The following is a 17,445-nucleotide window of genomic DNA, read 5'->3' as shown; positions in this document are numbered from 1 at the left end:
TGTGACAATACTTGGAAATTTCTTGTGACAATACAAAGGGCTACATCTATTTATACTTGCCTTTACTGGCTCCTCTTGAATTTTTTTTAGGAATTTCAGTTTTATCACCTAAAAGGTTGACAGGTAAGGTCCCATATTTTTCAATTGCAGACTGTAATGGATTAGTTCAGGAGCATGCGTTGCATGATTCATTCCAAAGGGCACTGGTATAGTTCTGGTTGAACATATTTCAGAGAAAGGAGCTCTATCTCCATGGCATGTGCACCTAATATTTGAAATAACCTTTTAGTGATAATGGTTGTAGTTTTGTAACATCCGTTGATTGTAAAAAATGTCAAGCAAGTAATGAGATGTTAAGCTTATTATTAACCAAACTAGCTTATCTGATGAACGTGTAGCGGCTTCTGCATCCCTTATTATATACAAGAAAACGGGAAAAGCAAAAACTGCGCATGCTTTAACCAGGAGAACATGGGAGTTGGCAAAGCAAGCTCCAATTTCAATAATCCAGCAACGTATCAAAGATTAATTCGCAATTGACAGGCTATAGTAACAGAAGCAAATAAACTATATCATGATTGACGTACTAACGGTTCCAAGACATTTTCAAGGGAACAGAGAAAGACAACATTTCATTGTTCCACTTGCAAGTCACACGGATTTATAACAAGACATTGAGAATGATCTCCTGGATTTCGTTTAATGAGCCATGAACAGGAAAATTCGGGATTGTTCAAACTTCAAAGTTCTGAAAGGCGCTTCCCATTAATGTAATCAACAATTTGCGTGACTGCTAGATCAAGTGCTGCAGTAACTGCCGCCAGATTTTGCAAGAACTCTTCAGCTGTTGGTTTGTCGCCATCAGTAATATCTGTCACTGCTTTGATAAATATTGCAGGTACTTTCAGAAGATCTCCCACATAGGCAATAGCTGCACCCTGAAAGGCATAAAAGTGTACACTGTGATAAAAATAAACCTGAATAAGAGCATCATTTTGCAGAACCAAGTCTACGAGTAATTTTCAGGAGTCATCAATTCTGCAGAAGACATCGCAGCTTAAGATGGTTCACAAAGATCCAAGCTCAGATCCTTTAGTTCAATCACATTACGTCTTGTAGATATTGGATCTTCAAAGCACATTTCCATCAAAGTTCAGATTAAAACTAAAGAGTAAATTTTGAAATGTCGCAAGCAATAGTAATTACACCTAAAACTAATAAACACAGTAGTCGATCGATTAGAACTACCAAGATACTCAAAACACGAAAAAATGAATAAAAACATAGAACACATATGTATGAATGGATACCTTTTGAAAAGAAAAAATATTCAACAAAATCTTAATGAGCTGACAATCATGAGAAACTATATTAGCTTACTAAACTCTGCACAAGGGAGGGCCCAAAAACAAAGACCTAGTTGGTTAGATCTGGTTGAATGTACCAAAGTATGATTTTGCAATGACTACCTCCATGTCTTTGATTGTTGCATCATTTGCACTGATAGATGCTTCATCCTGAGGGGACATGTCCAGTGAATCACCAGTCGACAATTTGCCAACCTGAAAGATTACCAGCACCTTTCTATATTGTGTACAGGGGGGAGAAGATTGCATAATACAAGTATTGCAACAATTGGAGAATCTACTATCTCTGTCTTCCATATAACATGCTTATTAAGTAGAAAGTTATGCTATAGTTATGGACCAATTAACAAGCCACAATCAAGTCAGTTGCAACTAAGAGGAGAAAAGTTGTCCTTCAGCATATATCCATAGTACATTTTAAGTTGGTATTTTGAATGATTTATGTAATTATCTTATTTCAGGTACCAAATAACATTTTCATTCATTTTATGAGAATTAGGGATATAATCAATTTCAGCCGGAGCTTTTATAACTGGAAAAAGAACTCGCTGAAGACAAAGACATACCAGAGCTACCTGAGCCACTCCTGTACTTATTTATCACTCAGATGGGCAAAGAGGAAGGGCAGGGGAACCAAATTTGGGTCCACCAAAAAAAAAAAAGAAAAAAAGAAGAAGCAATTTTGTCGCCCAAAATTTTTTTGCGAGTATATCTTCAATAGATGTTCAATATTCTTTACCCAATAACTCTTTATGAAAAGAAATAAACACATTAATATAAAAGAGAGCAAAAGCAAACAAAATAGAGGCATCAAATAATACAATGGGTAGATTGCAAAAAAGAAATTACTTTCAAATTGAGCTCCTTCAAAAGATTAGGAGTCTGAAATGCCTGTCTCAAACCAACTCCATAAAGATCAAATACCTGCAAACCAGAAGGCAATCAGGTGAAGACTTAAGTCAGTCCAGCTTCTAGCTTTTTACATGTAATAAGAATCCAGCGGGTCAAGAATGTCTCTCAATGCCATAGAAATGAGAATGTCAAGCAAAAATTTGCCTTCCCGACAGCCATGTCCAGATCATACAAGTGATGCATTCCAGACTGCATGTCTACAAACCATCACGAAGTTAAGCATATTGAAAGGCATGACATGCAACTGTGCCTGGATTATCATGAAATCTAGTCAATGAGCCAATGCATGTCTATGAACCTCCGTTCTCATGAAAAACCTCTGTGGTGTATTTGCTTCATGGGCTTCTCATTGAAAGGAATAGGCATCTCATTTCCATTCTCAACTTTCCCACGTTTCATAAAATAAAACACAAAACAATATCTAAGGCATGTGGTACATGAAGTCATCTGGTTCATGTGGTACACAAAACAAACTGGATTGGGCAATCTTTCACTTCTTCAGCAATTTCAGGCCCAGAAACCCCTCCTTTTTTAACTATCCGATCAAAGGATGGCTATTCCTTCATTAACATTGTCAAAGGCCCAGAAACCTGGCAATTTCAGGGTTTCTTTTGTCCGGTCAAAGGATGTCTATTCCTTCATTAACATTGTCAAACAAAGTTGGCCTGCAGTCTTTAACCATAAATAACTATCTTAGAGCTTGACTGATTTCACTGCAAGATGCACAATATACTACACTGTCACATTGTCCATAAGCTAACAAGCTGATACATGATATATCTCCATGACTGGGCATGCAGATTGTATAAAAAAAGGAAGATACGAAGAGGATTAGATGATGTTTTCTAAATCCAGTTTATAGTACTCCCACCTTCATAAGATTGGTATAAAAAATGTAAACCCCCTGGAACTTACAGGAATAGGTATTCTTCGATCATGGAAAGCAACGTCTGATGCAACAAACACATCACCTATGGAAGCACCTTTTGCCTAAAAAGATAGAGAGATTAATAGGATATTAAGTATTAAAAAAAAGATCTAGAATAATCTCCAAAAGATGCCCTTTAATAGAACATGAACTCAGAATAAATGCCATGGTGTAAGGAAAATGCGAGTTCCTCAGAAAAGAATCTTACTTGAATTTAGAGGCAAATATAAATTACTAAAACAACACAAAACGAAAGAGAAAATAGAAGAAACACAAAGTACTGGAGAAAAGAAGAGACAAATATAAATGTAATGTATTTGACTGAACAGGAGGATAAACCTAATTGACCACCAAACAAAGCATATAGCTATAATGCGGTAAAGCAAAACACCAATGAGTATCGCATTCTACCAGAAGAATGAAACCACCTACAATGTGATCTCAGAACCGAACATGATAAGATAACGAGAACATGTTACTAGAACAAGAAACATACCTTAAACCCACCTGCAGTGCCCGCATTTATGATGAGGTCAGGTTGCAGAGCTAGAATAGAAGCATATGTGACCAGAGATGCAGAAACTGTGCCCACACTGTCGACCCCTACCGAAGATACAGTTAATAGACGGTAATTAATAGTTGATGTATCAATGACCAGATGCACTGCTCACTTAGAGCAGCAAATTCATCCTACAACAAATACTACAGGGTGAATTTTTGGTGATTTAGATTTCAATTGTTTCATTCATTTGAACATTGACACTACCCATGCACTGCATCATAAACACAAATGAGCTGGTCTGCTGTTTCGATAACTGCATCTCAAGTTAACTAAACTCTAATATTCCTCACTACTAGCTCAACCTAAAATTGTAGAACTGTCCAATACATCACATATGTCATAATTGAGTTGATTCATTGCTTTGTCTGTATCTAACGTGTTCTTGTATGCATAGTCTAGGAAAGGAGAAGCGTGTATCTACTCTTGAAAGGCCATGATATTTAGCATAACTGGGACTAGGACAACACAAATGAATGACCACTCTAGCAAATGTGTAAAACACAAACAATTTATTGATTTTATATGACATTGTTAATGTATTTCCTCCAAAAGAAGTTCTGGCTTGGATACTACTCACTAATTAGCACAACTCGAGATGGCAGAGAACAGCACCTCATTTACCTAACCAGAAGTATGAATCTGACATATCTTCAAGAACGAAATCAAAGCAAAGCATATCTCAGGTGAAATTTAATCAAGGAGGATATACTTCTAGAACATGGTCGTTTTACAACTCAAACAATAAGACTTGGAAGCATTCCAGCAAGGACAACTTATATTGACCACCTCCCTCAACCCTTCTCATTTTATTGTCCTACTTCTAGTAATATAGAACTTCATTCCACAAATATATTGCTTTCTGATTCCAAAAATAGACAAAGAGAAACAGAAAACAGACAAATTGTTGCTTCCAAAAATTAGAATAAGCTACGTCAAATGACCGGGTATAAAATCAACTCCATAGACACAAACAACTACTGGCACTACACAGGGAGAAATTATAACCCACCCAAAGCTGTATCTTTTCCAGGACAGACAATATTAATCTTCAGATCTTTATAGTTGCCATGGTAACGCAACCAAGGGACCCCTTTTGGGAACCTGCATAATCCACACAGAGAAGTTAATTTTGAGGGAAATTAAGAACTGTGGTTACCACTGAGGAAAAATACAAACTTGGTCATCCCGGCTCCAACAAATTAAGCATCATAGCATCAAAGATGAACAGAGCTTGAATGGATGATATAACAGCAAGAAGATGATTTCTAATGCATTCCAATGATAAGCATTCGCACACAACACCCATAAAGCTCAAATTAAGGCTGTTTCCTGAAACACTTAAGCTCTGACTCTGGAGATTTCAAAGTTTGAATTCTTAAAATATTGAATCCTTTTCCTAACAATGGCTTAAAGAAATGGGCAAAACCCTGAGATAATTCACACTACCAATCGGTTAGTTGTTATACCCGGTGCATCAGATAATCCATACTTTTGGACATGAGTTATTCATCCAAGATAAGATTTTTATGATGAGACAGCAAAAGTAACATCTTGTTGCTCCTCTATAAAGCATGCATCAAACTCGGCACAAAAAAATTTTTTTGACAACAAAAGGACAAAATAAGTAGAGTAAATATTCACAATAACATACTTCCAAAAAGTAAGATGGGAAAGATGAAGTACCCGGAATCAGCGTCCTCGGTGAGCTGGAACTTATTCACCAACGGCAGCGCCTCTGTCTGCATAGCTGCCCATTCCCCCGCAAATTCAACCAATTAAAAAAAAGGGTGGATCAACTATTAGTTCAGTTGCACTTTAATTCTCTCCTCTTTTTTTTCTAAAAAAAAATTTTAGATTTTTTTTGAGGAAAACTGTAAAAGCAAAAAGTCACATACCGATGATGAGCAGGAGACTGGAGATAGGGCGGGTCGCTGTTTGGGAAGCCATGGACTCCTCTTTGACTCCTTGTGATCTATCATCTTGAGGAGTAGGAGCCATGGCTGATTTTCTTGTTTTCTTGACTATTCTTTATTTAGTTAATAAGTAGTTTATTGTCTGCAATCATACATAGAAGCACTCGGAGAAAGCCACGGGTTGAAGAGATTTTCAGGATGCATAGGAGAGGCAGACCGAAGGGGACGGGAATTGGAGTCATTTGACCACGCTTTCATGAATGCAAATCTTTCTTACCATTTATTATTTAAAATAATTATAAAGGGTAAAGACCCTCGCTAGAGGATTTGGGAATCACAGAAAGGAATGAACCCCTTATTTGTTGCTTGGGTTAAGTCTATTGGAATGCAAATTTTGGAATCATTTCTAAAAAATCAGACTTATCCCATTCCCGAGCAAATTGGGAGGTTTTGGACAAAACCCTCAACTTATTCCCTCAGACAATATTTATGACGGACCTACCCTCTCTTTCTCTCCATCACACGCCGCACCTTCTATTCTTCTTCTTCGTCAGACTTCCTATCTCTTCTTTTTCATCATATAGTCTTCATCTCTTATCCAAAATTTCTTGAAAAAAAAAAATCTATAGTAGATCTAAATAGGATAGGAATGGGCAAATATCTTCAGCGATAAAGAGGAATAGATTTCAAGTTAGGGATAGGAATTCGGTAAGAAGCAAGGACCGATTGGACAGTGACAAAAAGCATTGGGTTTCGACTCTCCCTGGACAGCAAATTCTGGAGTTGAAGAGTCTGAACAAGGATCAACTGCATTGAAAATCTCTTCTTGTCTCCGATGTTGCCGCTTTCACAGGGAAGCTCGATGACTTTAAACTTATCAAATAATCCGTATAGATAATGTCTTGAAATGCCTATGAAGGGAACAGAAACCTTGTCTCCACCGAGAAGGGAGAAGTTTTGATTCCGAGTCCTTGTAATATCAAATTTGTTTAAATATGAAAAATTGGTTAAATAGCGCATTAAATACAAAACCTGCCAGTTTCCCATAAAGAGCTGGTATGTTATGGGCAATTTTTTTTTTTTTTTTTAACTTTCACATATTTAATTTATGTTAAATACAAAACATACTAGTTTTCCTTTGGGCGCAATTTAATCAATTTTTCCTATAAAGAGTTGGTATGTTTCCTATAAGGAGGTGGTACAAAACATACTACAAAACCTGTCAATTTTCCATAAAAAACTGGTATGTTATGCTCTATTTAACCAATTTTTCATATTTAAACAAATTTATGAAAATTAAAAGCGTTTTTATTTGGAAGAACGCATTCCTTGGATGCGTTTTTCACCCTTTGGGAAGAGACTCAAAAATCGCCACCCTTTGGGAAGCTAGTTTAAAAACTTCTTCTTTTTGGGAATTTACTCCTTGTTAATACAGCCACTATATTTATTTTCTGGTATTAATTTTTTTATGGTTTATGATTTTCTTATGTTTTATCAAAAAATTAATAACTATTGTAGTTACAATTATGGAGATATTAATTTGTCATATGTGTAATTCTTTTGTTTTATAATAATTGTTATATCAGGGGTAAATTTAAAATTTAATTGCATTTAATTCCGAAACACTCGTCAAACCAAGCATTATGAATTGGAATGATGCTAATTCCAATGTGTGAACCAAGCTATAAATTGGAATGAAAAGTTTAATTCCAAAACCAGAGTCTATGATTCCATTTCCATTTTCGATTCCAATCTGTGAAACAAGCAGCCCCAAATTTCAAAAAAAAAATAATAATACAGTAATTTTTTGGATTGGAAGATTTGCGAAAACAATTTCAAAATTTTTTTTCTACTTACATCATAAACACAATTTCCAACCACCTTTTTAGCTTACATACATTACATCACAAAAAGTACTATAATAATTATTTCAAATAAATATTTCAAATAACCTCCTATCCAAACAAACTCGTTTTGATCAAACAAAAATAAAGAAGTGCAATTTGTGAGTTTTATTAACCTATCACGATATATATATTTTTTTGTTTGGATGAATTGGCAACATCTAAACACTATTCCTACTCTAATCTATATTAGAAAAAGGTCTAATTGGGCCACGAGTAGTTAAAACTTAAAAGAAAAAAATACCTACTTTAGACCAAAGGAATATATTACCATATGTCCTTTAGATTAAATCCTTGTAAAGTACATAAAATTTTTAAGTTACCCCACTGCAATATTAATTACTAATTTTCACAATACTGTGTGAAAGTGAGTCATTTAAATGCAAATCTTTTGAATTTGGCTCCTCAAACATGACGTTCATCCAAATCTTGGCCACTTATAATCTTCGCTTTTGTGCTTAAGAAGTCGAATGGCAACGAAATAAATGAACTGGGAACCATTCTGGAGTTTCCCGTGGCTCTCAAAACGATACAGATTTTTGTTCCTTTGGCACGTTAAAGTAATCCAACATCTTAAAGGTTCCTCGGGTTTCTGTATAGGACAACATCCTTCGTTGCTTTGGCATGTGCTAAGGGTTATTTTGAGCTCGTCAATCGTCATAAGCTCAAGTGATGGCAGCATCACAAATTTCTTCTGCTTTTGATTTCTCCCCTTCTGCGTCTGCTTCTGCTTCTGCTGCGTTTTCTCTCCTTTTCTTTACAGGGTAGGAGTAATAGAAGGAGGGAGGGGGGGGGGGGCGGGAGCTTGACTAATTTGGATAGACTAATAGGCGGCCTTTACAAAGGAATTGCACGTATGCATACCATTTACATGCAAGAATGTACAATATGCTGTACCAGAAATGGGTTATTCAACAGTAGCAAACCCAAGAATTTGAGCACTGACTTTCAGAAATTAAAGGTAGTCAGTGCACAAATTACAAGATCAGGCCAACTTGACTCAAGCGTAACTCACAATGAACATGATTAGCAAAGACGGTTTCAGTAAAACTGATCAAAACCGAAAACCAGATATTTTGTAAGTTAAATATACCATAATTGGGAGCAGACTCCAATGAGGAGGATCTATCCTGGAGCCCCCATTTGGCAGCATTGGGAAAGTATCAGGAAGAGGCATCTCACAGTTCTCACCATTGAAATAGATTCTTCTAGGAAAAGCCCATCCATTTCGAAGAGTAAATGAATCCATATCCTTGCGCAAAAGAATCTCTGTGGTAACTGAACCCACTTGCACTTTATCTGCTTGTAGCAGTTCGTCATTGTAGTATTCAATACCCCAGAAGAGAGCAACCTCATCTGCAAAACTTCCATAAATGAGAGCTAGAAACAGACTCATGCCCGCTAGGATAAAACCCAAAAGGAGGAGGAATTTCTTCCATGATTTTATAGGAAGTAATAACTCGGTTCCTTTCCAAGATATGATAGATGTTCTTGCAGTACTTGCAAGTACCTGGAACACCAATAGTAGGAAGAACTATGCTATTGAAGCTGTAACTGGTGCTGTTTTGGCTAAAACCTGGATGCTGAACCAACACGTTCCAGTTTGAGTAATTTCTCCCCAGATTGTAATTGGAGATTGTCAGTTTGACCCTCCAGTGATCCAGGAAGTTGTTCTTAATATGCCAGTGAACCCGAAGAGGACACATATGGTCAGTGCATTGGAGTATATCGGTATCGCTCACCAAATCTGAGGGAGACATGCCTTGACTATTGTGCATAAAGCAAATACAAGAACAAAAGTAAAGAACTTCCAAGTTAATTCTGACAATGAACCAATGATAGGAGAAAGCAATGAACTCATTTAGTTGCAGCCTTTTCAGTACTTCTATTGGCAGCATACCTTGTGCACAGTGTTCTACTCTGATCAGCTTCCCTGCATCCGCAGCTGCAGTTCGGACATGCAGTAATGGCAGCATTGTAAAATGTTGAGAGTGAAACACAACAGACTGGCGTCTTGTTAGCCAAATAACTCGAGAATGTGCATGTTGATTTCCATGTCCCTGCCAATATCAAATTTTAGTTTAAGAATGCACCTAAACGAAGTGGCAAAACATTGAGGGCCTACTGTTGTGTGTTTAACCGATAAGAAACCGATGAATGAAGAAAGTCTTAACTCAGGTACATCGTTCTCTGAAATCCTTTATGCTCTATATCACTCAATATAGCAAGTCAGCATAACTGTGACATGCATGTTTTAGCACAGTTCGACTTGCTTAGTGCTAATCCAACATTGTATTATATTTATCAACCTGATACAAGTAATAGCTTAAATGCGAATACTCATTTGTCAGTTGCATTTAAACAGTCCTCTGCAGTTACATAGATGTTGAGAGAAGTGATAAAAACAGGTGAACCATCCACTTTTGAGGATTTTTTCTTGTGATGCTATTGACTGTTAAAATTTTGGAAGTGACATTAAGTACTCACTGTAAACTTGCTCCTCTCTTCTACCACCGATGACTGAAGAAACTGTAGGATCAGTATCGACGATTGGGCTGCATGTGTAACCTGGTCCTGGAGCAAGTAGGGTAAGGTTAAGAGGCCTGTAACCAGTGGAATTTCCTCCTAAATTGCCAACTGTCATCTCAAAGGATGAGAATGACTTTGAAGGATCGATAGCCCAGGCATCAAGTATGCCACCTTTGCAACAAGCATCTGACCTGTTCTGTGGCAGTGCATCTGGCATCCAATCGAGTATATCAGGATATTTCTTGCAGGAATGCGGTGTCTGAAACTTGAAAGACGAACAGTTCCCTTGATGTGTAGCAAAAGCACCAGACATTGACCAAATAACTTCATTTTGAGACCAAGTCCACCCAATTCTCCACCCAGGCTTGTCCACATGCCGGTACAAATAGAAATTTTGGATGGTTACTCTTGCCTAGAAACATAGTCATGTGGAAGAAGAAACTAATTAATCGGATTATACGCACCTAAATTCAAGAATGGCAAACTCAAAGTTATTAGTTCTGCTGTAGATTCAAATTGATCATTTGAAAGATGCATAGATGTACTGAATCGGAGACTAATGTGGTTTCCAAAGCAGCACATGTTCGCACGAGTTCATAAATGATTCAACAGACAGATCCCGGAAAACAATGATTATAGGTGATCCAATTATAAGAGAGGCTTCCTTTTCATTTCTTGCCTTGTAGCATTTTGATTATCATTCTTTCCCTCAAGAGGGACTTCTTTAACAGAACTAGCTATGATGGCATACTACTAGCAGAAATTACTAGGAGCAAATCATGTTAAGGCCAATGCTTGCAATGGGACACCTGAATGACTAAGGAGCATACGCGGTAGAGGTAGCAACTCAGTTAACATGAACGAACTAAAATTTGAAGGAGCCAGAAACAGAAGGCTTATGATCATGATACTAACCACATAGCCATCAGATGTATACTGCAATATGTCAAAGGAGACTGTAATGTTTCCATTTGGATCCAGAGGGTCGTAACAATCTGCAATCAACTTAGCACAGATGGATCATCAATTACAGAAAGAACTAAATTTAACTCTCAAATAAAGAACTGATTCAAGAAAAAGAGAAGTGCCTGATAATCTGCAGATTATGATCACTAGTAATACATAAAACAGGTTTGAACAACACAATCGATAAAGTAGCAACTCCATATCTCTTGGAGAACGGAGGATTTGGAATAAATGGACATGGTTGTGGTCAAATGAGACAGAAAACACCTATACCGAGGTACCGGATTTTCTATAAATGCTTTCTAGATAAGTCCATCACTTGATCCCATGCTCTATGCAACTCTAGAATACTTCATTAAAGGCTTTCTAACATGTGGCTGTTTAAGAATGTTTCTAATGGGTACCTAATAAGCACTCGTCACAAAGATCCATCGTTTGAAATGAAAACATCACCTGACCCGTTGCAAACGGGCAAATTAACCATGCCAGGTTAAATGAATCCCATAAATTAACCATGTCAGATTCCCTTCGTGACGACACTTGCCACAAAGCAGCAGAAGACGTAAAAGTTTGGAGAACCCATTTCGTCTTATCCACCATTATTAATCCGGCACCCATTATATTATTGTAACAATGCCGCGAAAATTAACTTGTTTGCATAATTCTAGTAATAGCACACTGTACTTTTGGTGCTGTTGCTTGTACTAGGTAAGACGAATTAGTCAACGGTTGAAATTGTCTCTTCTTTAAACATCGTTTAAAGAGTATCATTATTCTTGGTTTTTTGTTTCACAGCTTCTGAAAACATCCTATAATGAAAAGGAATCCCCCTAAGAATATTTCTCGGAATAAAAAATTTTTAGAACGGATTCAAAATCAGACAAGTTCGTTCTTTTCTGTCAAGATTGGCAATTACGTACATCTGATCTGATTGCATGCATAAGCCAAAACCGTATGCTGCCTCTAGGCATTTCGCCTGTTCCCGAGCAGGCATCAATCAGTTTTTGATGTAGCTAATTAATCCTGATTTTTACTTAGAAGTCAGAAGAAAAAATTACACGAGTTAAGAAAAATGAGGTTAACTTGAATGGTGAAAAACATCGAAAAAGATTAGCATTTTAATAATCGAAGGTATGGCTGCAAATGGAAACTGATTTTTTGAAATTATGATTCACTAAAGGCTTTATTTGGATTGAGAAATTGATAAATAATTTGAAATTCACCCAAATCACTCTATTTGTTTGGATTACTTAAGATGCATTTAGATTTGTAATTCATCAATTATCAAAATACATTTTAAATACTGTAATAATTAGCGATTTACAAATTCAAATATCTCTTAAATAATTTAAACAACTAGAAAGATTTATAAGAATTTCAAATCTTTCGTCAAATCTTTCGATTCATACGCAGCCTTACAGTCTCTCATGAATCATGATGATCAAGGAAATTGTGGAAGAATCACAATTTGATAGCCATATCATTGAATTTATAGCCACGAAATTCGTAATTCATCAATTGCGCTGTTATATCCTCCCCCAAGAGAATACCAAAAGAAAAAGAAGAAAAATATTTGTTCGGCTGCTAATTTTTATACAACGGGGTCTCTTTCAAGCTAAAGCTCTTTATCAATGCACAAAAATGAAAAAAAAAAAGGGTTAATTTTAGAAAGATACAGTCGTCTGAAAGCTTAATTTTGTCATGTTATAGACAGCACTTGGATGTAACTAATAATCTGCAGCTCCATTTTCGAGAGTGAAAACACAACGAAATTGAAATTGAGGAAAATTCAAATCCCTTTTTAAAAAAAAAAAAAAAAAAAGAATCCCAAGACCTTGGTTAGGTTCTTAGGTTTGCCTTTCTCATAGTGTAATTATAATAGAAACGTTATCGTAGTTTACATCTGCAAAGAGACGGCAAATCAAACGGGAAAGAAAAAAAAAGAAGTCTAAGCACCTTCTAAAATGTACCAACACTGTATTTGTGGGTAGAGGATGAACACAAATATGAACCTCTTCGTCACTCTCTCTCTCTCTCTACCCAGTTATCTGTCAGTTCACAGTCATTGTGAAATAATCAAAATGTTCATAACTGCGTCATTTTGTTTATGATGAATAGATAAGCATATATGAAAATCAACTGTGTCTAAGAATGTCTCATCATTCAGTTTGCACAAAACATTTTAGTCAATTTAGTCAATGACAATAATCATAACCCAAATTCAGTCAATTTAGTTTGAATTTGTGTATAACCAAAAGAGATGATGGTGTGCATTTATGAATTTGAACGAATTTGATCTCAAATGTAATTTTAAAATTATGTCTATTAATGCATGATTAGGATTGAAAAATGAATCAGATTACTCGATATTCGAATTGAGTTCTGTTTAATAAGAACTCGTTCGAATTTCGATCGCCAACTAGTCAAGATAAATTTAAACAGCTTTTTATGTTCGATAACATTCAAATTCAATAAAAAAAAAATTCGTTCAAATTCGATTCAACAAATAAACAAGTCAGATTTAACATAAAATTTCAAACTCGTTAAAATAATCAAACAAATATAAACACTAGAGTGATCAGATTGATTAGGTTGTTTACACCCCTATGCATAATAGAGGGAAGTTTTCTCCATTAAAATGCAGAGTGCCCAAGCCAACTACATGTCCAAAAAAAAAAAAAAATTGAGATCACCTAAATTAAAAAGAAAAAAGGGGATCGCGGACTGTTTCACCTGGAAGTGGAGAAACCTTTACGTCAATTTGAGTTAATGGTGCACATATGCTTGACTACTTTTGAGAAATTTATTCCTGATACATACTCGTCATGTTGAAGAAACGGTGCGGCAGAATCAGTATTGTGCAGCTATTAGCCTATTACCTCAACAAAAAAAAAAGAATCTCCATTTTGAGCGATAATTTTAATTGAGGGGGTTCCGTTCCAAGTCTAAAATTACTTTTTTATCTTTGAAAAATGGTTACTGTCTAAAATCATATTCTAATACAGTCCTTAATGGATAATATAGAAATGGAGTTGTCTGAAAGGCTAGCTAATTTATATTAGTCTGTATCAGTATTATTGTGGGTAAGAACTAGGGGTGTTCACGAATCGAGCCGCTCATGAGCCGATCACGAGCGGCTCGAGTACGAGTTCGGTCAATATCGAGCTCGAACTAATTAAGTCGAACTCGAACTCGAACTCGAGCTCAAAAACATTAAACTCGTTGGTTCGCGACCAACTCGCGAGCTCAATTATATATATATTTTTTTATTTTTTATTTTAATAGTAAAATTATACATATATCCCTAATATTTTATTATTTATTAAAAAATTATTATTTTATTCATTTTTAAAAATAAATAATTATTTTTTATTTTTTTAAAAATAAATTTATTGTTATTATTATTTATTTTTTAAGCTCGAACTTGACATTTTGAGCTCGTCAAGCTCGAGCTCGAGTTCGAGCTTCACAAAATTAACTAGAGGCTCGGTTCGACTAGGACAAAACTCGACTCGACTCGGCTCGTTTGCACCCCTTATGAGAACAAGGACAAAGCTCCTCGCATGTAAACATAAATTTCAATCGTTATCTCCACCACATCAGCTGCTAAGATTTGTTTCTAAAAACCTTTTTTAAATTTATCGAGTGTTTTCTCGCCGACGTGAAATAAATAAATAAATAAATGGGCTGCTGATTTCTGGTAAAAATTCGAGTAGTTAATGTGCTAAATTACTACTAACTTTTTTTACTATTGGATGACAACCCATCACCAACCAGAAATTAATCCTTCACAATAAATCTAGGAGCATTTTACAGGGTGCACCCTCCACGATTTTAAGAATCGTATTAACCTTTTTCCTCATTTCTGACCATAATTCGCGTACAATTCTAATGGATTCTACAATTAATGGAAGAGACTGTGGATAGGTTTAATTGGCATACTGAAAGAGACTGTATGATGTGTTTTTTCTTTTTCCTTCTTTTGAAACAGTTCAGTTTCAACTGAATTGATGGGTATAACCTCGTCGACTCTGATACTACTGTATAGTGGTCCAACTCCTTTCGTCCTCACTTTAATAGTTTTGATTTTTTTTTTCTACACAGCAGTTTAAGAAAAATTATTTAATTTTATTGAAAGAGTAAATCTAGTTAACTATTTTTTTTAAAATGCCTTTACATTAATATTAAGAGTGTGACTAATCACTACAGCTTTATATTAATTACAACACTAGTATTATAAAAACTTGTATCATTCAAACCATGAATCCAAGCAATTATTGAATAAAGTAGGTTATATTAACTTATAACAAAGTACATTAATATGTCAGAAAAATTACAAATTAATTATATTTTTTAATTAAAAAGTAAATTATAATTTGAAATAAATAAAAAAGGAAAGCAAGAATGTCAAAATAGGTTAGAAGAAGTATTAATTATGTCTCCCTTTTGGTTGAATCTAACCCACAATAGTTAACATTTCTTGACCGTGTAATTAAATGTACTTTTCATATGCCTGGTTAAATCGAACTGATTAATACTGGCGAAGTAAAAGTGGTAACATCCTGCATTAGCAATATTTACAATAAAACTGTCACTAATGTTTGAGACCTCAATCGTCACGCACCTCTCCCCTAGGCAGGGACGGAGCCAGAAATTTATTTTTGGGGGGCTGAAGTGTATTAAAAAATTTTTTTTGTGACGAAATAAATATATTTAATAAGTAAAATTTAGAATCAATAATTATAAAAATAATAAAAACATATAATTATACATATCCAAAAATTTGTTCTGAATTTTTGGGTATGTAACTTACCCAAATCTACAAAAGAAACAACGAAAACAGAAGGCCTATCAAGATATGTATAGTACTCGGAGGCATAAACCGCTCAAAAAAATAGTTTAAGAATTGCCCATCGCATACTAAAATAGTTTAAAAATTGCCCCTTTCATATGAATTTGATAAGTTCTTGGAAATCTCAAAATGCTCCAAAAAAATACTCTAAACTATCAATAATCTATCACTCACCCTGCTTATTGATTTCATGATCAGAATTCGAAATAAAATAAAAAACTAAGGCGGTCAAAAAGCGAAATAGCAGGAAAACTTTGATAGTAATTGCAAATTTAATTCTTCTTGAAGTGCAAGGGATGTCATAAGCGTTAAATCAAGAACTTTTCTAAATTCCAGGAAATACATTTACAGCATTCTTTGTTCCAGAACATACATTTAAAACAGCACCAACAACTATTGTTGGCAAGCTTCTTGATCAACAAAAGAAAGCCCACTCCACCATATAGTTCATGACAGCGATGCACAAAAAATACTTTGCCAACAACCAAACATCTGAAATAAAAAAAAAAGGCTATGTTTCCCAGGCTCTATGTTTCCGAGTCTCACAGGCTCTAACAAAGTCCAGAATATATGATGAATAACTACAGAGTTCAGACCTGCTCAAAACATTTTAGGAAAATCCAAGTTATTACATCACCAGCAGGTGAAAACATAAATAACTATTGAAAATTTCAGACAATAATACCAGTATCCTAAGAGACACATAGGAAGAGAAAGGTAGTACCTACCTACCTACCTAGTTACCTACTGCATTTTAGAAGCAAGCATTTGGAATCCCCTATATATAGGGGGTTTTCCGGCGGCTTGGGGGGGGGCTTAAGCCCCCACCAGCCCCCCCTTAAATCCGTGCCTGCCCCTAGGAAAAACTAGCAAGCACAAAGTACCTAAGAAGAATAGAAGATAGAAGAAAAGGCAAAAACTATTAGCAGTTCCACCATTGCATATCATCACAAGCTATTTAATTCTGACGATCTGGCTCCACTTTTTGCGATTCATCATCCCCATCCATACTTATTTGCAGTTGGGAAGGATACTGACCTGGAACAACATATTAATTACATGTGCTCTACCTATCGCTACAGTTGTGGTCCGTCGAGTTGACACTTTTTTCACTTTTATTGAGGAGTAGCTTTTAACTCATTACTTGTTCTTTTTCGATTGAGTTCTAATTAACGCTGAAACTGAGTGTAATTTGAGATAAACACTAGCATACTGCTTTTTTTACTTCAAAAAAAGAATGAATCAAGTTAGCAAATGCAACCGAATGACCGATGTTTGATCGATGTATAACCAATCTCTCAAGTTTTAGCTTGAGTACTACTACTTTGCAGTGATTGACAAAAGATTGACACTGGACTTCACATCTGTCTTAATACTGCCTTTTTAACTCTAAATTTGGTCTCCCGTTATGTCTTTTCAGGTATATACGCTCACCCCTGACCTCAAAGTATTCGCACAGTCAAAGCATTCTGTGTTCGAGGTTAAAGGCATAAGCAAATTCCCATGCACAGC

General features: G+C 35.6%; 2 protein-coding genes across 2 annotated transcripts; both read right to left on the bottom strand.

Annotated features, from left to right (window-relative positions):
• Positions 1-456: 456 nt before the first annotated feature.
• LOC113762434 (5'-methylthioadenosine/S-adenosylhomocysteine nucleosidase 2-like) lies at positions 457-5,922 on the bottom strand. The gene is made up of 8 exons (XM_027305889.1): positions 5,665-5,922; positions 5,453-5,516; positions 4,779-4,870; positions 3,704-3,810; positions 3,195-3,269; positions 2,217-2,291; positions 1,470-1,562; positions 457-938 (listed from the first exon to the last, which is right to left on the bottom strand). The coding sequence occupies exons 1-8, from the start codon at positions 5,765-5,767 to the stop codon at positions 741-743; spliced, it is 807 nt and encodes a 268-aa protein (XP_027161690.1). The 5' UTR covers positions 5,768-5,922; the 3' UTR covers positions 457-740.
• Positions 5,923-8,640: 2,718 nt separating this feature from the next.
• On the bottom strand, positions 8,641-11,699 carry LOC113758516 (COBRA-like protein 1). The gene is made up of 6 exons (XM_027301332.1): positions 11,535-11,699; positions 11,031-11,120; positions 10,074-10,527; positions 9,487-9,646; positions 9,097-9,353; positions 8,641-8,942 (listed from the first exon to the last, which is right to left on the bottom strand). The coding sequence occupies exons 1-6, from the start codon at positions 11,697-11,699 to the stop codon at positions 8,641-8,643; spliced, it is 1,428 nt and encodes a 475-aa protein (XP_027157133.1).
• Positions 11,700-17,445: the final 5,746 nt, after the last annotated feature.

The sequence above is a fragment of the Coffea eugenioides genome, chromosome 2 (assembly GCF_003713205.1).
Source record: "Coffea eugenioides isolate CCC68of chromosome 2, Ceug_1.0, whole genome shotgun sequence".
NCBI classification, from domain to species: Eukaryota; Viridiplantae; Streptophyta; class Magnoliopsida; order Gentianales; family Rubiaceae; genus Coffea; species Coffea eugenioides.
Note: the sequence above shows the minus strand (reverse complement) of the source record. Positions and strands in the feature narration are given on the sequence as shown.

What these genes read in the sequence shown, in the direction of transcription:
- LOC113758516 (XM_027301332.1), bottom strand. Translation starts at nt 11,699, where the DNA reads ATGGGTGCCGGATTAATAATGGTGGATAAGACGAAATGGGTTCTCCAA. An exon ending in ATACATCTGATGGCTATGTG is followed by an intron (nt 10,528 to 11,030) that starts GTTAGTATCATG and finishes CTATGTTTCTAG; the next exon opens with GCAAGAGTAACCATCCAAAA. An exon ending in TCCTACTATTGGTGTTCCAG is followed by an intron (nt 8,943 to 9,096) that starts GTACTTGCAAGT and finishes GAAGTTTTGCAG; the next exon opens with ATGAGGTTGCTCTCTTCTGG.
- LOC113762434 (XM_027305889.1), bottom strand. Translation starts at nt 5,767, where the DNA reads ATGGCTCCTACTCCTCAAGATGATAGATCACAAGGAGTCAAAGAGGAG. An exon ending in GCACTGCAGGTGGGTTTAAG is followed by an intron (nt 3,270 to 3,703) that starts GTATGTTTCTTG and finishes CTATCTTTTTAG; the next exon opens with GCAAAAGGTGCTTCCATAGG. An exon ending in CAACAATCAAAGACATGGAG is followed by an intron (nt 939 to 1,469) that starts GTAGTCATTGCA and finishes TATGCCTTTCAG; the next exon opens with GGTGCAGCTATTGCCTATGT.